General features: G+C 35.2%; 1 protein-coding gene across 6 annotated transcripts in view; it reads left to right on the forward strand.

The window, feature by feature from the left end:
• Positions 1–24,395, forward strand: part of GOLM2 (golgi membrane protein 2) — a 126,229-nt gene that overhangs the window by 91,557 nt on the left and 10,277 nt on the right. For 4 of the 6 annotated variants that reach the window (XR_003515639.2, XR_003515640.2, XM_027569590.2 and 1 more), the window contains exon 9: positions 19,020–19,187. The exons of the other annotated variants lie outside the window; for them this stretch is intronic. Coding sequence is in view for 2 of the 4 variants with exons in the window: in XM_027569590.2 (XP_027425391.1) it covers positions 19,020–19,187 (168 nt within the window). In the remaining 2 variants the exon portion in view is untranslated. The remainder of the gene's footprint in view (positions 1–19,019; positions 19,188–24,395) is intronic. 6 annotated transcript variants of the gene reach the window in all.

A 24,395-nucleotide genomic window follows, 5' to 3' on the forward strand; every position in this document is an offset into this window, starting at 1 on the left:
TGACCTGAGCTGAAATCAGACGCTTAACTGACTGAGCCGCCCAGGTGCCATAGTAGGTAAAAATCTTAAAGACAATGAATAGGACTAGAATTTAATACCCATGAGGGTGTGCTATAGTTTTTTGTTGAAGCATCATCTTTCTCTCTATAGTCACTACCATTTCTATCAAAGATAATCAAAGTAAGACTAATTTGTTTGCAAAATAAGGCTAGTCTCGGGGCGCCTGGGTGGCTCAGTTGGTTAAGCGACTGCCTTCGGCTCAGGTCATGATCCTGGAGTCCCGGGATCAAGTCCCACATCGGGCTCCCTGCTCAGCAGGGAGTCGGCTTCTCCCTCTGACCCTCTTCCCTCTCATGCTCTCTATCTCTCATTCTCTCTCTCAAATAAATGAATAAAGTATTAAAAAAAAATAAGGCTAGTCTCGTTAAAGTTGGTCTGATTATTTATATAAGTGCAGCAAGAATAGTGATTGCCCACATAGGTCTTTTGAGTTTGTTTGCTGGAACTTTTCAAAAGGAATCTCAGATTCGAATTTTAAAGGCCTCTAGAGGTTAGGAAGCCAAGCCAAGGAAAACCCGATAAATATTGACTCCTTATAGTCAACCTTAGATTTAGCTGGTCATACTGGATTTTATGCATCATTCTCAAGTATGACATTTAGTCAGATCCTTGGTAATATAACTAAAGTTTCTAAATGTGTGCTAATAGCAGGGAAAGGGATTCTTACTGAACTTACCCAAATAACTATATTGCACAAAAATAAGATTACTTAAGAGTTTCTGAATTCTCGAGGGATCAGGTAGGGAGAAAAAGAAATTGTTTATCTTTATTCACAAAGGTATATTTTATCAAATTGCTTTAACTTATAGTTTGCTTAAGAGAAAAGAAAAAAAGGTTTCCTTAAATCTGAAAAATGAAACCAGCAACGTTGGATAGTGTGTCCTGAATCCTGTAACTCTTCATTTACCCACCTTCTGTCTGTATTAAAGTGGTAACTTCTTGAGGGCAGGAACTGTGTCTTACTCTTTTTTATTTTCCCAGACTTCACGCACATAGTTAGCATTTGTTAAATACTTGTTAAAATTATTGTATCAGTTTTGGAATTTTTTATTTCTGTAGATAGTGACACAATCAAAATGATAACTTGGTCATAAATTATATCAATATATAGTTATGAGAATTTCCCTACTTTTAATTTCTTTATTCTAAAATTCTTAGTCCTAAAACTTTTATAGTCACTCTTTTTTAAACTGTAGTTTATCAATTGTTTAAATTTTTCTATTTTTCAAAACCCCAACTACTATTTTTGCCACTGTTTAATTTTTTTTATTTTTTAATTTATTTTTTGGGGGGTTTTTTTGTTTAATTTTTTTTAAAGATTTATTTTAGAGAAAGAGCGCAAGAGCATGGGGTGGGGGGCAGAGGAAGTGGAAGAGAGAATCTCAAGCAGACTCCCCACTGAGTGCAGAGCTTGGGCTCCATAGCAGGGCTCAATCCCATGAACCTGATACTATGACCTGAGTCGAAATCAAGAGTCAGGTGCTCAAATGACCGAGCCACCCAGATGCCCTGCCACTGTTAAATTTCTAATCTTTCTTATCCTTATTTTATTCTTTGCTACTTGTGACTTGCCACTTTATTATTTTTTTAAAGTTTTTAGGTCTTAAACTTTTAAATTTTTTAGTTTTAGAAACTTAAATCTTCACATTTTTTTTTCTTACTAATATATTCATTTAAACTAACTTTTGTTGAATGCCTGTTAGGCAGAACCTTATGCATTTATAGCTATAATTTTTCCTGACTAGATATGTGAGGAATAATCTTAGATTATACACAATAATCACCACAAATTTTTTGGCAGTTTTAAATTTAGTATTTTTTTTGTTTTTTGGGTTACCATATCATATTTTTATTGATTTTTATTGATATATTTTTATAAATTTAGTTTTGTATTGCCACATCATGTGAAAATGGCTAATTTGTTGGCATATTTCATTATATTTGGAAGATCTATTTGAGTTGGTTTAATTTAAAATGTAGAATATAGGCTATATTGTGACACAAAATATAGTTTAGGGGATATTTCTTCAAGGAGGGAGTCAGACATTCTCCAAAGTAGTTGAAACTGAAAATTCATGTAAGGCCTACCTGTTTTCCAATAGGAGGGACATACCCTGTATATTTAGATGCCTTGAATAGAGAAAACCATTCTTTTCAAATGTCAGCTTCATCCTGAAAGTCACAAAGACAGTTACTTGAAACAGTAGGCAATGATCAAGCTGCCTCTCGTATGGATTTTTTCTGTATAACATGCTTCAGGGTAAGTAACAGCAGGAATTCATTTATTTAACCAAGATTAATGATTCTCCTGTAAACACTGGAGAGACAAGCTAGAGTATCAGAGTATATGATTTTTCCATATATATATATATATATATATATATATGGATTTTTTTAAAAGATTTTATTTATTTGACAGTGAGAGAGAGAGAGCACAAGCAGGGGGAAGCAGCAGAGGGAGAAGCAGGCTCCCTGCCAAGCAGGGAGCGCAATGTGGGCCTTGATCCCAGGACCCTGAGATCATGACCTGAGCCAAAGGCAGATGATTAACCAACTGAGACACCCAGGCGCCCTCTATATATGGATTTTTAAAAGTAATTTTCAACCTCTGTTACAAATGGTTTAGTGAGTTCACCTTTGACATATCCACTCTGCTCACACAATAATGATAGACAAAAATATAAAAAAGAGAACTAAAAAGTTACTGATAATCTCGGAACAATGCTAACATTTCTGTGTGGTCAAGAAACAAAAACACTAGATGATGAAAGGAACTGAATGATTGGACCTATGATGCTCAGGTCTGGAAATGCAGATTTCCAGGAATTTGGCTCTTAAAAGCAACAAGAATAAAATAGGAGCCACGCTTATTGCATAAAGCCAAGACCTGGTTATTGCCCCATCTCACTTGGCAAAGGAAGCAGAAAATAAAGCTATTGCTGGCTGCTATCAAGGACTGCAGTGTTTAGCAACCTGAAGGCTTATGGAGATAGGAACTTGGGGATGCAGCCTTGTTACCATGCTGCATGGTCATACCACACCAGCATTGGTTTTATACTGAATTTGTGCTATCCCCAGTAGCATTATGGAATAGAAATAGAAATGTGATTATAAATCTCATTCTAGACTGGGGAACTGGGTGAAAACATCTTTAACATTACTAGATAATATGGGTTGACATAGAGAGAGAAAAAGAGAGAAAACTTAAACAAATACCCCACCTACATGAAAAATCAGCAAACCAAAACTCCAAATGTATGAAAAATATTAATGCTGAGAGACATAGACACCATATCAACTATTGTAATGTGAAAACAATTTTATCTAACAGTCTGCTAAAAACTAAATATGGTTAAGGATGCTCAAAGAGGTAAATGAAGAGATAACTTGCTCAAAAAAAAAATTAAGAAACAGGCAGAGATAAAGCAAAAACAGATAAATTTAAAAACCAGTTTTACATTTTAGTTAAAAATATAATCACCGAAATAAAAATCAGTCTATGAGATGCTAGGCCATGAAAATAATTGGCTAAAATAAGTGATTTAGAAGCTTGTACTGAGATATTTATCAGGAATGTAGCACAGAATGACAAAGAGACAGATACAGAGACAAATATATATCATATGTATATATGACAGAGATGTTAAGACAGAAGATATATGTATGTCTAATAAGAGTTTCAGGTAGAGAATGGAGGAAATGGTAGATAATCAGTACTTGAAAATAATTTTGAAGAATTTGAAGAGCTTAGAATTTTCTGCGGTTGAATAAGGACATGTATGTGTTCTCAGATCAAATGTGCCTGTGAGTGTCAAGTAGGATAATGAAGAAAATCTTTGCTTTTAGGCATAGGAAAACTTCAGAGTATCCACAAATAAAGGAAAAAATCTTAAATGATACCAGAAGATACAGATTATTTTCAAGGAATGACAATTATATTGACAGTAGACTTTTCATAAGCAAATCAAATAACAGAAAATATGGAATAATATCTTAAGTGTGATGAGTAGAAAATAACTACCAATGTAGAATGTTATACCAGCTAATGAGGACAATGAGGATAAAATGAGGACATATTCAGTTACACAAGACTGAGTTTACATCTCATAAACATACTCAATGAAGGATAAAGGTTATTCTTTAGTAAAAAGAAAATTGAAGAGGGGTAGTAATAGCTACAAAAAAATGGGAACTCAAATTGATGAAACCTATTGACAAATTATTGACTTAAAACAATTTTGTGTTAAGACAGCAAAAACAACAAATAATAATAAAAAAGAAGGTATTCAAGGGTAAAGTGAAAAGGTCCATGTCCTGCTCAGAAGGAGGATAGAAATACTGAAAACTTTGTAATTTTGTTTAAAAATGTATAAATTATATATGTTTAAAAATTAAGGGTTGCGGTACCTGGCTGACGCAGTTGGTAAAGCATGTGACTCTTGATCTCAGGGTCATGTGTTTGAGCCCCACATTGGGCATGGAGCCTACCTAAAAAATAACTAAATAAAATATAAAAACTTAAAAATTAAGGGTAATTACTAAAAAAATAGAAATACAATGTACCACTTCCATCTAACAGTGGATAGAGGAAGAAAAGGAGGTAATTTTGAAAGAAAAGAAAATTTAAAGAAGAGAATCTAAACAGTAAAAATCAAATAAGTTCAAATATTAGAAAAACCATGATAAATATAAACAAATTAAAGTTATCAAAAGAGATCACAAAAGGATACAAGAGCGGAATCCAGCTATAAAATGTTTACAACTAAATCTTAAACACATACAGTACACAGAAAATGTGAAAATAAAAGGACTATAAGAGATTATTTCTCACTTCTTGGTGTATACCCCAAAGAACTGAAAACAAGGAAGCTGAGCAGGTATTGGTACACCCATACTTACAACAGCATTATTCACAATAGCCAAAAGGTAAAGCAACCCGAGTGTTCATTGCCAAATGAATGGATAAACAAAATGTGGTGTATAGGTACAAAGGAATACTACTCAGCCTAAGAAAGGAAAGAAATTCTGACACATGCTACAACATGGATGAACCTTGAAGACATTATGCTAGGTGAAATGAGCCAGTTACAAAAGGACAAATACTGTTGTTATTCTACTTATTTGAGTTACCTAGAGTAGTCAAATATATAGAAACAGAAAGAGTGGTAGTTGCCAGGCCCTGGGTCAGGGAGGGGATATTACTGTTTAATGAATATGGAGTTTTCAGTTGGGGAAAATGAAAAAAGTTCTGGATGTGGATGGTAGTGGTGGTTGCATAGCAGTGTTAATGTATTTAATACCATTGAACTGTACACTTAAAAATGGTTAAGATGATATGTTTTATGTAATGTATGTTTTATCATAATTTAAATTAAAGATATCCCTTAGAACTAAAGAAAGTTGGTGTAAAGTATTAACAAATGATAAAATAGATTTTAAGGAAAAAAGAAAAATTACTCCATAATAACAAGAGGAACAACTATAAAGATTCATTTATTTATTTTGAGAGAAAGAGAGCACAAGCAGTGGGGAAGAGGGGAGGGGCAAAGGGAGAGGGAGAAGCAGACTCCTCACTGAGCAGGGAGCCTGACTCGGGGCTCCATCCCAGGACCCTGGGATCATAACCTAAGCCGAAGGCAGATGCTTAACCAACTGAGCCACCCAGGCGCCCCTGTTTTAAAAAATACTTTATTTATTTATTTTAGAGAGAGTGGGAGTGGGGGGAATGGAACAGAGGGAGAGGAACAAGCAGGCTCCCTCCTGAGTGCAGAGCCCAAGTTGGGGCTTGATCCCAAGACCCTAATGGAAACCAAGAGTCAGAGGCTTAACCAACTGAGCCACCCAGGTGCCCCAGATCCCTACATTTAGTAGAGAGACTTTTTAAAGTATACATGGAACAGTTAAAGAAATTGGCTAGATCCTAGGTTCACAAAGAGTCTTGATAAATTTTAGGCAATTTATGTCGTGAATAGTATCTTAAAACCCCTATATTATAAACTTAAAAATGTCAGTCATCAAGAACTTTTTTTTGAGGGGGGAATTAATAATTAGCATTTACAAATTTACAGAACTGAACAATAATATAGTACCACACATATCAAAATGTGAGAAATACATTTGAAGTAATATTTACAGCTAAATTTATGGCCTTGAAAGCAGTAAGAAAAAAAACCCTAAAAATTAAATGAGTTGAGGGGTGCTTGGGTGGCTCAGTTGGTTAAGCCTCCGACTCTTGGTTTCTGTTCAGGTCATGATCTTGCAGTTGTGGGACGAGGCCCGAGTCAGGCTCTGTGCTCAGTGCAGTCTGCTTTAGATTCTCTCCCTCTCCCTCTCACTTTCTCTCTCTCTTTCTCTCAAATAAATAAAACCTTAAAAATTAGTTGAATTCAAAATAGTAATAATAGGAGTAGTGGTCGAAGTAGTTGTAGTATTACTACTATTGATGATGATACTAAAATAGCTAACATTGGAGTGGTTAGTATGTGTCAGTTTTTGTTCTGAAGGTATTTGTATGTATAAACTTATAACAAATCAGTGTGTAGATATTATTCCCATTTTATAGACTTGAAACACACAAAGAAGTTTCATAATACTTTCAAGATTACTTAGCTAGTAAATAGCTGAGTCATGGTTAGAACCCAAACAATCTGACCTCACAGAAAGGAGAAAAAGAATAGCAGAGGAAACGGAAAGAATGTAGAAAAGAGGGGAAAAAATAGGTAAGAGCTATTATACGTGAAGTGGAAAATAGAGAATAACTAGGAGCAAAATAAAAAACAAACTAGATAAACCTCTAGTAATACTAATGAAAAAATAGAAAAGATAAAATAAGTAATATACAGGAAACAGAGGGTCGGGGTAACTGGCTGGCTAGGTCAGAGGAGTGTGCGACTTGATCTCAGGGTCATGAGTTTAAGCCCCACGTTGGGTGTAGAAATTACTTAAAATCTTAAAAAACAAAACAAAACAGGGTATACTTTAAATCTTTAAATCACAAGAAAATTTTATTTAAAACTTTGACAATAAATTTGAAAACTTAGATCAAATGGGTAATATTCTGGAAAACTAATTACCAAAATTGGCTCAAGATGATTTGAGAACCTGACTAAACCAATAACATTAAGTAAATTGAATAGGTAATCAAGTCTCACCACACCCCAAAAGAGACACTAATATAATAAGAGAGCTTAGCTAGATAACTAAATTCAGGATCACTATATGAAATCAATAAAACTAAAAATTGGTTCTTTGAAAAGATTAGTGAAAATAAGACCTCTAGCACAGATCAAGACAGAAAGAGATGGCACAGGGCGCCTGGGTGGCTCAGTTGGTTGGGCGACTGCCTTCGGCTCAGGTCATGATCCTGGAGTCCAGGATCGAGTCCTGCATCGGGCTCCCTGCTTGGCAGAGAGTCTGCTTCTCCTTCTGACCTCCCCTCTTTCATGCTCTCTCTTTCTCAAATAAATAAATAAAATCTTTAAAAAAAAAAAGAAAGTAAAAGAGATGGCACAAATTATCAATATCAGGAATGAAAAAGAGCATTTAATGAGGTATTATGAATTACTTCCAAAACACTGGAAAATGTAGAAGGGGGTAGTATCCTAGAAAAACACCTGTATATAAAACTGACACAAGAAGATATGGAAAATCTGAATAGTTCTGTGTTTATTTAAGATTGAATCTGGGGGGTGCCTGGGTGGCTCATTTGGTTAAGTTTCCAACTGTTGATATTGGGTTCAGGTCATGATCTCGGGGTTGTGAGATCTACCTGGCTGGCTCAGTTGGTGGAGCATATGACTCTTGATCCTGGGGTGGTGGGTTTGGAGCCCCACGTTGGGTGTAGAGATTATTTTAAAAATAAAATCTTTTTTTTTTAAGATTTTATTTATTTATTTAAGATAGTGAGCAAGAGAGAGAAAAGGAGCAGGGGGAGGGAGAGGGAGAAGGAGTCTCCCCATTGAGCAGGAAGCCCAACTTGGAGCTTGATCCCAGAACTTCATAATCATGACCTGAGCCACAGGCAGACACTTCACCCACTGAGCCACCCAGGTGCCCTTAAAAGTAAAATCTTTAAAAAAAAAAAAAATAGATATTGAATCTGTAATTTAAAACCTTCCCTTGATGAAATTTTCATGCCCAAATGGTTTCACGGGTGAATTCTTCCAAACATTTAGAGGAAGAAATAAAACTAATCTAACATGAACTTTTTCAGAGAATTGAAAATGAGGTAACAACTCCCAACTCATTTTATGAAGCCAGCATAAGTTGGATGGCAGAACTAAGTATTTTATGAAAAAGGAAAATTACAGGACAGTTCCTGCCAACATTGTACATCTAAAAATACTGAATAAAATATTAGCATATCAGATCCAGAGATAGATAAAAATGATATACATGATGACCATGTTGGCTTTATTCTCAAAACGCAAGGTTTTTTTAATATTTGAAAAGCAGTCTATGTAATTCATCACATTAACAAAATATATGAGACAGGTCGAGTAGGTGCATCTCAATACGTGCAAAGAAAGCATTTGAAGAAATTCAACATGTATTCATGATAAACAACAAACTCTAAGCAACTAGGACTAGACAGTAATGTGATGAAGAGTATCTATAAAAATCCTTTAACAAACATCACTTAATGTTGAACTATCAAAAATTTTCTCTTTGAAATCATGAAGACTAAGATAACCTCTATCATTACTTCTTTTCAACTTTTCACTGTATGTCCTAGTCAGTGATACAGAGTGTGAAAAAAAATAGTACAGAGATTGAAAAGAAGAAATAAAACTGGTAAATTGTTATTATTTGCAGGTATAATTTTATGTGGAAAACTCAAAACAATCTACAAACTATTAAAGTAAATAAGTATTACATAAGCATTTAGCAAAGTTATTAGAAGGCTAGAATAAAAAATTAATTGCACTTGTATATGTCAGCAAAAAACATAAAGTGAAATTTTTTAAAAAACTATTTTTTTAAAAGATTTTTATTTTAAGTAATCTCTACACGCAACATGCAGCCTGAACTCACGACTCCGAGATCAGGAGTTGCAGGCTCCACTGACTGAGCCAGAAAGATGCCCCAAAAAACTATTTTTAATAGCATAAAATACATCAGATTCTTGAAAAAATTCTAACAGAATATTTACAAGAACTTCTATAAACTACAAAATATTATTGACAGAAATTAGATAATATATAAGTAAATCCCTGTTGATAGATTGGAAGGCTCAATGTTTTAAAGATGTCAGTTCTTCTCTGATTGATCTGGAATTCCAGTGCTATCCCATTCATTATCCCAGCGGCATATTTTTTCTTTTTGCTGGAATTGGATGGATAGCAATGGAATTGGTGAAATTTGGTGGAAATAAAGTGATTCTGAAATATGTATGGTAATGCAAAAGACTAAGAATAGCCAAGATAATCTATAAGAATGAAACTTAGTGACTTTCTATCAGACATCAAGGTTATTATAAAACTATTATTGATGAGGTAATTAAGACAATATGGTATTGTCAGAAGAATAGACAGATGGTCCAGTGGAACAGATTGAAGAATGAAGAAATTACCACCCATATGTAGTCGCTTGATTTATGACAACATTGATAACATAATGCAATGGGGGGGATGCCTGGGCGGCTCAGTCAGTTAAGTGTCTACCTTGGGCTCAGGTCATGATCCCAGGATCCTGGGATTGAGCCCTGTGTTGGGCTCCCTGCTCAGAGGGGAGCCTGCTTCTCCCTCTGCCTCTGCCCCTCCCCCTGCTTATGCTCTCTCTTCTCTCTCCCTCTGTCAAAATAAATAAAATCTTTTTTAAAAGCTTGAAAAATATATAATGCAATGGGGGAAAGGATAGTCTTTTCAATAAATAGTACTGGGTCAATTGGATAGCCAAATGGGAAAATATTAACCTTGGCTTTCCTACCTCCACAATATACAGAATTAAATTCAAGATAGATTGCAGAGCTTTTTTGTAATGGGTTTGCTGCCAAAACATAGGTGTTGTGAAAACCACCGCTAAACCTAAACCAAAATGGGAAAGGAAAAGACTGACATCAACATCATCATCATTGGACACGTAGATTCAGGCAAGCCTACCACTACTGGTCATCTGATCTACAAATGTGGTGGGATCGACAAAAGAACTATCAAAAAATTTGGGAAGAAGGCTGCTGAGATGGGGAGGGACTCCTTCAAGTATGCCTGGGTCTTGGATAAACTAAAGCTGAAGGTGAACATGGTATCACAATTGATATCTCCCTGTGGAAATTCAAGACCAGCAAGTCTTATGTGACCATCATTGATGCCCCAGGACACAGAGACTTTATCAAAAACATGATTCCAGGCACATCTCAGGCTGACTGTGCTGTCCTGATTGTTGCTGCTGTGTTGGTGAATTTGAAGCGGGTATAAAACAACTAATTGTTGGTGTTAACAAAATGGATTCCACTGAGCCACCCTACAGCCAGAAGAGATACAAGGAAATCGTTAAGGAAGTCAGCACCTATGTTAAGAAAATTGGCTACAACCCTGACACAGTAGCATTTGTGCCAATTTCTGGTTGGAATAGTGACAACATGCTGGAGCCAAGTGCCAACATGCCTTGGTTCAAGGGATGGAAAGTCACCCATAAAGATGGGAATGCCAGTGGAACCACACTTCTTGAAGCTCTGGATTGCAATCTGCCACCAGCTTGTCCAACTGACATGCCCTTGCATCTTCCTCTCTAGGATGTCTACAAAATTGGTGGTACTGGTACTATGCCTATGGACCGAGTGGAGACTGGTGTTCTTAAACTTGGCATGGTGGTCACCTTTGCTCCAGTCAGTGTTACAACTGTAGAAAAGTCTGTTGAAATGCAGCATGAAGCTTTGAGTGAGGCTCTTCCTGGGGACAATGTGGGCTTCAATGTCAAGAACGTATCTGTCAAAGATGTTCGTTGTGGCAGTGTGGCTGGTGACAGCAAAAATGACCCACCAGTGGAAGCAGATGACTTTACAACTCAAGTGACTATCCAGGCCAAATCAGTGCTGGATATGCACACAGCTCACATTGCTTGCAAGTTTGCTGAGCTGAAGGAGAAGATAGATCGTCATTCTGGAAAAAAGCTGAAGATGGTCCCAAGTTCTTGAAATCTGGTGATGCTGCCATTGTTGATATGGTTCCTGGCAAGCCTGTGTGTGTTGAGAGCTTCTCTGACTATCCTCCTCTGGGCCGTTTTGCTGTTCGTGACATGGGACAGATGGTTGCTGTGGGTGTCATCAAAGCAGTGGACAAGAAGGCAGCTGGACCTGGCAAGGTCACCGAGTCTGCCTCAAAAGCTTAGAAGGCTAAATGAATAGTATCTTCAAACCTGCCACCCCAGTCTTCATCAGTGGTGGAAGAATGTTCTCAGAACTGTTTGTGTCATTGGCCGTTTAAGTTTAATAGTAAAAGACTGGTTAATGATAACAATGCATTGTAAGACCTTCAGAAGGAAAGGAGAATGTTTTGTGGACCATTTTGTGTGTGTGTGTGTGTGTGTGTGGCAGTTTTAAGTTATTAGCTTTTAAAATCAGTACTTTTTAATGGAAACAATTTGACCAAAAATCTGTCATAGAATTTTGAGACCCATTAAAACAAAAGTTTAATGAGAAAAAAAATAGATTTCAGATTTAAAATTTAAAGCTAATAAAACCTTGAGAAGAAAACAAAATGGTATCTTCATGACATGGAGCAGGCAAAGATTTCTTAAACCAGATTAATCTCCCCTCCCCCACCCATAAAAGCTAACCATGAATTCAAAAATGATAAATTGGACTTGATTAAAATTAAGAACTTTTGTTAATCAGAAGGCAATCCTAAGAGTGAGAAGATGTACATACCCTACAACTTAATATGTACTTATAAACACTTTCATATGTATTAGGAGAACTGTACAAGAATATTCATTGTTTGTTACATTGAAAATTGGAAATGAATGTTTGTCAGTATGAGAATGGTTAAATCATTGTGTATGTACCATACACATACAATGGAATTATATATAGGAGTTCATATGAATGAACAAAGCCACATTTATCAACATGGATAAATCTCAAAAGCATAATGAGAGAATAGAGCAAGTTGTGAAACAGATACATTATGCTATGTTGGAAGTCCTAAAATCACCCTCAGGTTTGATGATTCACTAAAAGTGCTCACAGGACACAGAAGAGTTATACTCACAGTTACAGTTTAGTACAATGAAAGGACAGAGATTAGAACCAGCAAATGGAAAAGGCTCATGGGGCAAGTTTCAGGAGAAAGCCAATGCAAGCTTCCAGGTGTCCCCTCCCATTGGAGTTGCATGGAGATTTGTTTCACCCTCCGAGCGAACATGTGTGACAACATGTGTGAAGTGTTTCCAACTCAGGAAACTTACTTGATCCTTGGGGTCCAGAGTTTTTATTGGGAGTCAGTCATGTAGTGCCCACATGTCATGTGATACCCTCATGACTGAGCTCAGTTACTCAGACTCTAGCCCTCCTACCCTCCACCTAGCAAAAACAAATATACACCATAAATTGCTTTGTTAGGATAAATTTATCTAATCATACTGGTATAGCATGGCCCAAGGCCTCAGGCATACAAAAATGCTTATCAGGCACAACATTCCATAGGCTCAGAAGTTACCTTCCAGCTTCTAGCCAACCACCAATCCTGAAGACAAACCTTTCTTTGGAATGCACAAGGTTTGAGCAAACCAGGCATGCCAAGTTAACTCTTTCCTGCCCAGATGCCATGTATTTAAAGTTTAGAGGCTTGTGAATCAATACTATTTATCGAAGAATACATTAAGTTTCATGGGGATGTTTAACACCCAGTTTAAGATAGAGGTTATCTTTGGGATAGGAGGAGACTGCTAGGGAGAAGTCCTGGGGAACTTTATGTATCTGTAATGTTTTCCTTATTAAAAGTTCTAAAACAAATATGGCAAAAAAATTTTAAGTTAGACAAAATTCTGGATGATGGAAACATGGATGTTATATTCTCCACACTTCTCTGTATATCTGAAAATATTTAATAAGAAAAAAATAGAAAAATCTGTCAAACTTTTGTAAAGTATGGATCATAGCGCTACTTTATAAAGAAAAATTTAAAACAAAACAAAACAGAAAAAAGAAAAAAGATTTTTGTAGGGACACCTGGCCGGCTTCGTTGGTAGAACATGGGACTCCTGATCTCCGAGTCTTGAGTTCAAGCCCCATGTTGGGTGGAGAGCTTACTTAAAAAAAAAAAAAAAAGAAAGAAAGAAAGAAAAGAAAAAAGGAAAAAGAAAAAATTTTCGGGGCACCTGGGTGGCTCAGTGAGTTAAGTGTCTGCCTTTGGCTCAGGTCATGATCTCAGAGTCCTCGGATCAAGTCCCACATTGGGTTCCCTGCTCAGCGGGGAGCCCCCTTCTCCCTCTCCCTCTGCCCCTCCCCCTTCTTGTGCTTTATTTCTCTCTCTCTCTCAAATAAATTAATAAAATCTTAAAAGAAACTATTAAGAATATTTGAATACTGAAGTTGAAATAGAGTGTCCAACTACTTAATGTACATAAGATTAATGTACTTGTCATAAATAAGTGACATGTGCCTGGTATTACTTACTCAAAAATTAGCAAATTACTTCCTGCCTCCAGGCCCCTTTATCTTATGCTAGTTCTAAGACTAGTCCAGTATGTTTGGTGGAGGATAAAAGCAAAAGGTAAAGGAGAACAGTATTTGACCTTGATGCAAATCAAATTACATGTTTCCCTTCTCTTCTTCTCCCTTCCCCTCATAGAATTAGTCTTAAAAAATAACAAAAATGTAGCCTGTGGATAATGTAAAGAAGGGGAAAGAGCAGTTGAACCTCTTTGCATTGGGAATGGGGTAGTGGGTGTGATGATGGTCAGATTTTTCAGATGCTGTTAGACATAATTTCCAGCTACTATGCTTCTTTCATTTCTCTGGTTTCTCTTTACCTTCCATAAGTCAACAGTCAATTAACAGATTTCTTCCTGTGCCTACTACATGCAGGTCCTATACCTTGAGATGTAAAATAAGTATGGTCTTTTAGGCCCATAATGTGCCTCATAATGAAATCAAAGTAAGCCATTCAAAAGCCAGTCGGTAGTTTTCCCTATACATGGTTTGGTGGGGAAAGCCTGCAGTACATTTTTGTCACAATTTGCACACCTCACCCTTCCAGCATTCAAACTCTAATTCATGTCTCAACAGATTATAAGTTTTCACGTACCATGGACCCTCAGGGATACTTGAAGTAGTCAGAACTGTAGGTGTTAAATTGAATAATATAAGAATCATTTCAATGCGTTGATGTCCAAATGAATGGTACAAAGTGGATACCAGGAGTAGATGAGGCTAGAAAAAGAGGTTGCCTTCTTTAGAGTAAAATTTCCTTTTCTTTCTCTCTAGAGTTATTATGACCAACTCAGATTGATTCATTTTCTTTACAATAGTGATAACATATTAAAAGAATGACTAGAAAAACATAAAACCTGTTTTTCATACAATAGCTGAGAAATTGAAACCTAAAAGCGAAACCTGAGCTAATGAAGCAAAAAAGTTACTTACCTTGGTTTGATTTCCAGTACGGGATTAAAACATACAGTCTAGTTCTCTTGATTGAAATGCCTTTTTGTGATTGTGCAATGTTATAGTTATTTGTTGTCATCCTTTCGTTTTCTACTGGTTTTGGAAGTTTGCAGTCTGATGTTTAAGGTGTTTTACAGAATATCCATCATTCTGTATGAAGTTCTATTGTATTGTTTAAAGTGAACTGAAAAGTCTATCAACAATCTCTTCGGATTTTTTTTACAACTTGATACCACCCAAAGACTTTCAGTAGCTAGAGCGTATGTTACTTCTTTCTTCTTTTTCTCATGTTTAAACTGTTGGGATGGAGCTAGTATCTTGTTACTGATAGGCTGTAAATTAATCATTTTCAAGGAGCCACCAGGATGAAAATAATATTCAGGTACACAATTGAATTTTGCAAAAATGTAAGGAAATTTGGGGATCCAAACTAATATAATTACCATATTACTCACCTAGTTGGGCACAGTTTTAGCATTGTGGTTACTGAGAGATAGAACCGAATTAAAAATCTTCAAATAGGTAAAATGCTTCAGAGATAAAGTACAATATTTAATTCTTGTTGAAACATATCACAGCTTTACACCATCATGTGATAACTTTACCCTTATTACTTCCTTTTCCCCTTCTCAAATACAGTCTTTACCTAAGATCACTTCTTTGATTTATAGCTGTTTTTTGTAAATATTCATTTTCTAATAGAAATTATCTTCCCATAATTTAACCTATCATCTTTATCAATCTTAAATATATACACCTAGCCATCACTTTGTACCTAGAGTCTAGTTCCATATTTCCATGCATCTATAAAATATTTTCATTTGGACATCTTACTGTAACCCTAAGTTCAGTATACCTAAAGCATTTGCCTTCCCATACTTTCTCAATTGTTCCATTTTGGGTACAAATATCTTTATTTTTAGTTTCTAGGCTAGGATTATAAAATCATTCTTTGAGTCTTTCCATTCCATTGTGCCATGTACTCAATTTGTCATTTTTAAATGTGTTTGATTTATCTGTTCCTAACTAATTTCCTGTTATATCTCCCTAGTCTAAGTCCTCATAGCTCCTTACCTGAATAGACAGTGGAGTTGCTATGGTACATAAGCCAGATTAGAGTCCTGTTCTCAGAGAGCTTAAAAGAAATCATGACAACTGCCTTTTGCCTCCTACCTAAAGTCCAGACTTCCTCTATCAAATAGGAACCAATGGTAGCAAGTCTCCATGTTCAGATATCACTTTCTAGGTCATTTTGGTATAGCACACACAGCATCATTTTCTAAATATTAGTTTACATGTTTGTCTCCCTTACTACAATGCGTTACCAGAAATAGAGATGGTAAGTTTATTTTTGCGTCACAGTGCCCAGTGCAATACCTTTCACATACATTAGTGAGTCTTTGTTGGATGAAAAAGCATTGTAGATACTTTCATATACTTTGTCATTCATTCTAACATTGACCTTGTGAAGTGGATATAGGAGGCCCTTTAAAGTCTCTAACTATAGAGATTTTCCATAATTATTCCTAATTTTCTTGTCTAAACTTCCTCTTTCTACAGTCTAATATAAATCCAGTCAAATTAATCTCTCTACTGTCTCCTGAATACTCCCATCCACCTTCTTAACCTATTCATCGAATGTTTCTTTCCTTCTCTCTGTTATGGTTCAATACATTTGCCTCTTTTTTGAAACCTTCCCTTCTAGCTCTAACCCACACGGATTTCTCCCTTATATAACTCTTTTCTTTATAAAGATTTTATTTATTCATGGGAGACAGAGGGAGAGAGAGAGGGATAGAGAGAGAGGGACAGAGAAGCAGAGGGAGAAGCAGGCTCCCAAGGAGCAGGGTGCCCGATGCGGGACTTGATCCCAAGACCCTGGGATCATGACCCGAGCCAAACGCAGACACCCAACCATCCGAGCCACCCAGGTGCCCTCCCTTATATAACTCTTTTTGCAAATATGTTGCCTGAAAATTATATAATTTAGCAGCCTGTTATATTTATTATTGTTAGGCATTTTTATTTATACTGTCATATTCATTCACTGTTTAATGTGAAGTTTGACGTCCCAACTTGACTGGTAACGTTGTGTAGCTTGTTCTTTTTTCCTCCCTGGTTTTGGCTATCATAGTATTGGAAACCCTATATGAAGGATTAGCTCTTTCTCCAAAGGTGAAAATTCTGTATATCTGATAACACAAATTACTTATGTAGCAAAGGACAGTGGTGTGGTCATCCATTCTTTTTTTTTTTTTTTTTTTTTAAGGAATCTGTATGCCCAGATTTACAACCTTGAGATCAAGAGTCTCATGCTCCGACTGAACCAGCCAAGTGCCCCTGTGGTTGATTTTTCAACCATTCTTGTTACTGATTTTCTGGTTATCTCTGTCTAGTGTCTAGTGTCTAGTGTCACTAATTGTAGTATTATACTTTTAGGACAGAATTCAGGCTAGTCAGATCATCAAACACCTATAAAAGAAAGAAACTGTAAATTATTCTCTTGGAATATTATAAAAGGTATAGGTGGACAATTTTTTGGTTAATGTACGGTAATATTAACTATATTTTATAATAGCTTTTTTAGACTAATTTTTTAGTCTTCTATATTTCATAACTGATAAATAAAAAAAATTTCTTGAGAAATTCACTGGTAACTACCATATTAAAATGTTTATATATAAAACAGCAGTTTCTTATTGCATAAGGATGCTTTAACTGCTCCAGGTATTTAGACCATAATAAATATTGCATTTAAAAAAAGAAAATATAGATCTCTATAAATCTCCCATTTTTCTGCTTACATTGGTGTCATCTGTTTTATTGTTAGAGAAAGAAATAATAACAAAAGCCACTAAGATGTTTTGTATTACTGTCATTAGGAGACAAGGTGTCTTTCTCACAAATTAGCTTACATATTCTTCTTTTTTCCGTTTTTTTCCTTTTTAACTCTTTTATATTCATTTCTTTTCTCTAACTCTGTTTTATCAACTTTTCCATTTTTTTAAGTGTACATATCCAACCTTATTCTGGAATAGATGTAAGATGACTTTATGCTCTTTTTATTGGCCCCAATTACTTAAGTGTCCTGTTGTAAACATGCTCCATCCTTGAAAGGCTATGTAAGTGTGATTTGTTCTTTAATTATTTTCCTGATTAACTCTTTACCCAGAAAATAGAAATATATTGGCCTAATGATGTGGTGAGCTATTTGTAAAATTGACCAATACCTCCATAATTCTTTCCATTTGCACTTAACTTTTCTTCCCAAGCAAAGAAGTCATTAATTTTTTTCCTGAATGTTTCATTGCAATGTAATTCTTAAAAATATAATTCAAAAAATTTTAGACTTATCATAGAAAGTTTTCATAATTTTTTAAAGTCTTAAATTCTTTCATCATTAGTAAGTTACTGTTATTTATATTTTAGGGATTGGAATAAAATTTACTTTTTGCTACTTAAATTTAATGTCAAAGTAGTTTAACTTATGAGTCAGATCTTAGCTTGCCTAACACTTTTATTTTCAATACTTAGTTGTTGAATAGCTTTCTACAGTAGATACTGTGTCTATTGCTCTTTTTGGTTTCTTATTTTTATGAATGTGTGCAATGTAACAGTCTCATGTAGGTCAACTTTCTTAAGCTTCCTCTACCTCTGACTTTTAAAAGTCCTATTTAGGAAATGGGAAAGAATAAATCAGAATTACTTGTGCTTTATCTCTTTTTTTTTTTTTGAAAAAAACACATACCACCAGGAATTCTGATGGTTTATTCTTTGTCCCATCCCTCCTTGGAAATCCAAGGCTATAGTGTGAGTCACTGTCCCTGAAGGAACCTGAGATAGCCCTCAGTTGTTAGTTTGTCTTAGCATCCAAAAAGAAACTAGCCTGCATAGTACTTGTTTATTTTTACAAAAAAAGTTAGCAAAATTATTTATAGAAAGTAGTATTTCATAAACAATAAAAGACTACAGATTCCAAATGTATTATATCTAGTAGTAAAATTATTTATTGTTCTCTAAAGTGGTAAATTAGACAAATACTTATATTGGAGAAGTTGTTGGTTATTAGGAAAACAGTCCTGAAAATGGTAATCTTTTAAGAAAATACTCACACCTTAAGTAGCAAGTACTAAAATTAACACAAAAGAGAAATTCTCTTTTAAAAGGAAAAAGTTGTTTTCAGTCTTTATTCTTCTTTTTTGTCTTGGATAACCTTCACAAAATGTATCTTCTTTATAACCAGTACCCTGAAAGTTGCCAGGTTTCACTTGTCTACTTTCTGGTCTGCCTCCAGTGTAGATCCCTTCTTTTCTTCTCTCTTTACTCTTGAATTAATCCTCTACCTACTTCACAGGCCGGTTCTTTGATGAGAATGAATCCCCTGTTGATCCGCAGCATGGCTCTAAACTGGCGGATTATAATGGGGATGATGGTAACGTAGGTGAGTACGAGGCAGACAAGCAGGCTGAGCTGGCTTACAATGAGGAAGAAGATGGTGATGGTGGAGAGGAAGACGTCCAAGGTGAGCGTGGGCCTGGCCTCCATGCTGTGACCGTGAAACCCACCTCTAAATTTTTTGGTTGAATTTGTGTAGAATTTTCCCCACTTATTAGTGGCATTATAATCCTAATACAAAGAGATCCTGTAGGATTTCAATTTTATTTTGAAAACAATTTTATGATAGTCATATATGTAGATATTAATTATTTTATTTAAGTATTTTCATTTTAGTTATCTTACATGCATTATTGATATAGTTATAATTTGAAACTCAAGAATATTCAGAAATTTCAGATTTAAATTGTTTGAAATAGCTCTAGAGTTTACCTGAGGCAAATGCTCCCAGAAAATAATTCTTTTCCAATTTCTCATCTGAAAACATTTCATTATTCTAGGTACAAATATTGACCAGACAGCCTTTTTGTTGTAAGGGAAGCCCCAAAAGTAATGGTCTCCTCCACACTGAAGATAAGATTATTTCACTACTGATTCAGTATAGGAAGGCTGTTTCTGAAATTTTTTCTGAGAAGCTAAAAATTTATATTTAATAGTTTGTAAAGACTTGTCTGTTTCATGTTTAATACACAGATTCAACATATTTTCCTTGTTAACTGTGTAACTTCTGAGCTTTTAAGTTATTAAAAGTTCAGAATTTACCTGTGTGCATGCAGCCCTACCCATGCATGCATATCAGAGTATGTTGCATTATTGCAAGTTTTTAGGTTTGTTTTTTGCCTGCTAATATGATTTAGTAGTATTTGTGGAACTTTTTCTCTTTCTGTAAAGTTGATTATGAACATAATGTGTGATATATTAGATTTTATAATGTGATGCATGAATATTTTCCAATGTAAACTGTCTTGATTTCTTCCTTAACTCTTTTTTTCTTCCTTAACTCTTTTTTAAAGTAATCAAATTTTATTTAGGTTCATGAAAAGGGTTGTTTTTATACAACTCAGAAGAAAATATAGTTGTCCTAGAATACTACATAGTTAATAGAAAAAGGGAAACTAGAGACTCTGACTTCCACGTAGGCATTGTTTCAATAGTACATTCTCGTTTTGGAAGAATGGTTGTTGGGAATAGAAAGAGAATAATAATTCTAAGAGTTATTTAAGGATACATTAATGAGAACTCAAACACTGTTTGGAGCTATTGAATAAATTATACCCACCTTTTCTATAATCTCATCCATTTTTCATAAATTTTACCATTTTTTCTCATTGCTTTGTGATTTGTTTGGATTATATTTTTTTGCAGTTATTTATAACATTGTTTCCAGGCTTTTTCATGCATGTATACCATATCACCAATTAGATTGTAAGCTCTTGGTGGGCAGGAATTTTCATTTATTTTGCCTTATATTTTGTTTGTATCCTTTTCTGCCATCATATTCACCCATCCCCCCACTCCCCAAAGTACTTAGCATACATAGGGCCCTGGGTAAATGTTGTTAACTGATAATTTTATGCTTTCTCATTGAGTTTTTATTCTTACAAGTGTGACTAGAATAATAACCTTTTAACTTCTGGTCTTATAAACTTAGTTTACACTTTAAACATTGTCTAGTTTTCTTTCATAAGAGCTGCTACCTATCATGTCATTGGATAATTTTGAGGTTTTTATTAGAGCAAATAATTTCAACTATAATTGCAAAGCATTTCTTATGTTTTAGGCTATCTTAAAGTTAATGACTTTTATCACAAAATTTCAGTTATTTTGTATGGCTTTTATCCATAGTAAGTACATTTATCTTCAGTGCCTTCTCTCTTTCTCTCCTATACCCTTCTCCCTCTCTCACCCCCAGTTCTCGTTGCCACTTTAGGTCTCCAGTACCCTCATGCTGCTCTGCTTTCCCTTCCACAAGGAAATAAATGCATCAGTTCTAAGGAATATGAGGAAATGACCTAAGATGATACCCTCAATGAAGTAGGGAGAGGATTGTTAAATTTTGGGGTTTCCTCATTTGCTAGTGAAGCTTACTTGAGCTGGGGGTTGCCGCTTAACTTATTTTTTATCCCATTTTGGGGTTTACTAGATGACAGCAGCAGAAGGATAAGATAGCTACCAAGGGGACTTCTTTATCATAGGGGACAAAGATTCAAGAACATCAGCTACAGCAGATGAAGAGGGATAAGTTTGAGTGAACTGGCTAAAAAAGATTATTGTAGACCCAATTAATTTTAAACATGTTTTCAGGGAATCTTTAGATGTAGTATTAACTGTCCAAAAAGTGGGAAGGGACAATTATAGGTGTTCCCTTGTTTATCAACAATTTGAATCTAAATGTTTATTATTAAGTTAGAATATTTAGAATTTAAAAGCATTTCTTCATAGTTTCAATGTAGAAATAATGGTCGGGTTTCCAGGCCAGTTTGCACTTGTAGCCAAAGCCGGCAGTAGAATAGAGTGGGAGAAAAAACATTAGTCGGAGTTAGGAGACCAGCTGTGTATTGTTTTTCAAGTCACTTAAACTCTCTGGACCACAATTCTTCATCTGTAATGTTGAATTACAGTAGATGGTCCTTCTCAGTTCTAAAATTCTGTGGTCACATTCATAGTGGAGCACTATCTCTAACACAGGTATTATGGGAAAATGTGTTTCAGATTGGAGCATGCCTGAAACACATCTTCCTCCAGACCCAGGAAAGAAAGTGGAAACTTTACTACCACCAGTGAGACTCTGCAGCTAGAAAGATATCAAAAATTGAAACATGCTGGTAACAGATGGTTGCTACACTTTGTGGTGAACAGAGAATAATGTATAGCCTTGTGGAATCACTATGCTGTACACCTGAAACTAATGGAACATTGTATCAACTCTACTTCAATTAAAAAAACTGAAACATGCACTTCAGAAATACTGCTAAGGTTCTAGCATTAGGGGCTCTTCTCTGCTCTTTCTAATATTAGTAGTTTTTTTTCTCAATCTGTTGGGTCCTTGGAATTAGAGATTCTAGTTGCTGTACTGAGGTTCTGGATTCAGCTAAAGACATTCTAGCTTTGGTGCCCCAAATTCTTGATTATGAAATGGAGATTTTGGCATCATCTCTGCCATTAGAGAGCTAGAGGATTCCAGCTTTATCTCTAATGCTTGTTCGTATGTATTGATCATTTGGGACAGCACTACCTATCGAGTGTTTTCTTGTAGAATTAAATGAAGCCTATTTTTCCTGGTTTATTTTGATTTTTAATTCCTGGTTTCCTGAAGCATTCTAAAAGAAATATTATTTTATTTACATTGGTGTTAAAATTCTTTTTCCTGCCTTCTTTTAAGTGACCCAATGAATAGATTAATTCTGGAAACACTATATATCTGATGGATATGTCTTTTAATTCATTCTTTATTGTAATACGGAGATGGATGTTTACACATTCTCTTAACTCTTATCTTTAATCCCATAGAAGTTCCAAGTTTGCTTAATAGAATATGACCTGCATATAACTGGGTATATTTATGGAAGGAAGCTTAACATAATGCTTAAGTGCCTGGATTCTGGAGCCAGATTGCCTGGATTTGTATCCTAGCTCCACCACTTACCAGCTCTATGACCTTTGTGAATTATCTAACCTCTGTACCTCGATATACTTATCTATAAAATAGGGATATAGTTACCTGTTGTTATTTGGATTATATGATTCAAATACTTGTTTAGGACTTAGAACACGTCTTTCGCACTATAAGCACTACATAAATGTTTGTTGAATAATAATTTTTAAGAAGTAAAAGCAAACAGAATTTTTTTCTTTGGATTGCCTGCTTTAGAGGATAACTGCACTTTGGCCTGTGGATTAATTTGCATATTTTAGTGGAGTCTCACTGCCTTATTACCCCAAGATGTTCTTGCTTGGTAGAGCTTGCTTTATGGAGGTGGTCCTTTCTTGACTTCAGAGGGAATTTAGGAATTATTTAATAAATTATGAATGTTTTTGTATTTCCTTTAATAGTCATTTTATGTTAATGAGATATTTGCAGATTTTGCCGCTTTGTAAAATGAAATAAAATACAATTATATTTAGTGGTTCTCTGTTCTGTATCAGATTTGGTAAGGTAATTTCATCATACTTTACAAATACATGCTAAAAGGTTGTCAATAGAAATTTGAATTCTGGTTAGAATAGCTACACTGAAAATGGACTCTAGTTAATGTAAATAGTAGCTCAATGTAAGAAAAATACAATATTCCAAAAGTCCTGTAGAATTCTGAAAAATAATGTGAAGGCACCATATTAAAATTTGATTAAAAGCATAAATTAATAGAACCAACAAACTCCTCTTTATATTTATAGAAGACTTTGGAAGTAAAGACTGCCTTCATATGCATTATTTTATTTTGAGATAGGAAAACCAGTTGCTATCTGTATCTATTGAGAAGCTAATTAAAGGTCTAAAGAGGTTTAGAAAGTAGCTCAGGTTTGTTAATAAGTGCCTGGGTCTGGACTAGAATTCAGTTTTTCTATTCCTAGAGCTTTGCTCTTATTTTCTTTATAATTATTCACTTAAAAAATCTTCCAGCATATCTACTTTTTCCTTTTAATAAGTTTTCTGTTAAATTTCTAGGAATTCTTTTTTGTATAGCTGCTTTTCCCACTGCTCCATGGTGATTAAGTTTTCATTTAATTACTGAAGTCCTAAAAGATGTGTTTATAGGTGATGTCCTATAACATGAATCCTAAGGAGAGCTTTCTGGAGAGGTGCCAGTGACTATTTTACTTTTATTTTATTTTATTTTTTAAAAAGATTTTATTTATGGGGCACCTGGGTGGTTCAGTCATTAAGCATCTGCCTTCGGCTCAGGTCATCATCTCAGGGTCCTGGGATCGAGTCCCGCATCTGGCTCCCTGCTCCACAGGAAGCCTGCTTCCCCCTCTCCCACTCCTCCTGCTTGTGTTCCTGCTCTCGCTCTCTCTGTCAAAGAAATAAAATCTTTAAATAAAAAAAAAACAAAACAAAGATAATTTTGGGGCACCAGGGTGGCTCAGTCGGTTAAGGGTCTGCTTTGGGCTCAGGTCATGATCCCTGGGTTCTGGGATCCAGTTCCACATGGGGCTCCTTGCTCCGCAAGGGGCCTGCTTCTCCCTTTCCCTCTGCCTGTAGCTCCCCCTGCTTGTGCTCTCTGTCAAATAAATAAATAAAATCTTAAAAAAAAAAACCCCAAAGATAATTTTTAAAGTATAAAGAGTTCTATGATAAGAGATTGGTTAGCATATTTTCAAAATATGCGTGTGA

Source organism: Zalophus californianus, chromosome 6, assembly GCF_009762305.2.
Source record: "Zalophus californianus isolate mZalCal1 chromosome 6, mZalCal1.pri.v2, whole genome shotgun sequence".
Classification (NCBI taxonomy): Eukaryota; Metazoa; Chordata; class Mammalia; order Carnivora; family Otariidae; genus Zalophus; species Zalophus californianus.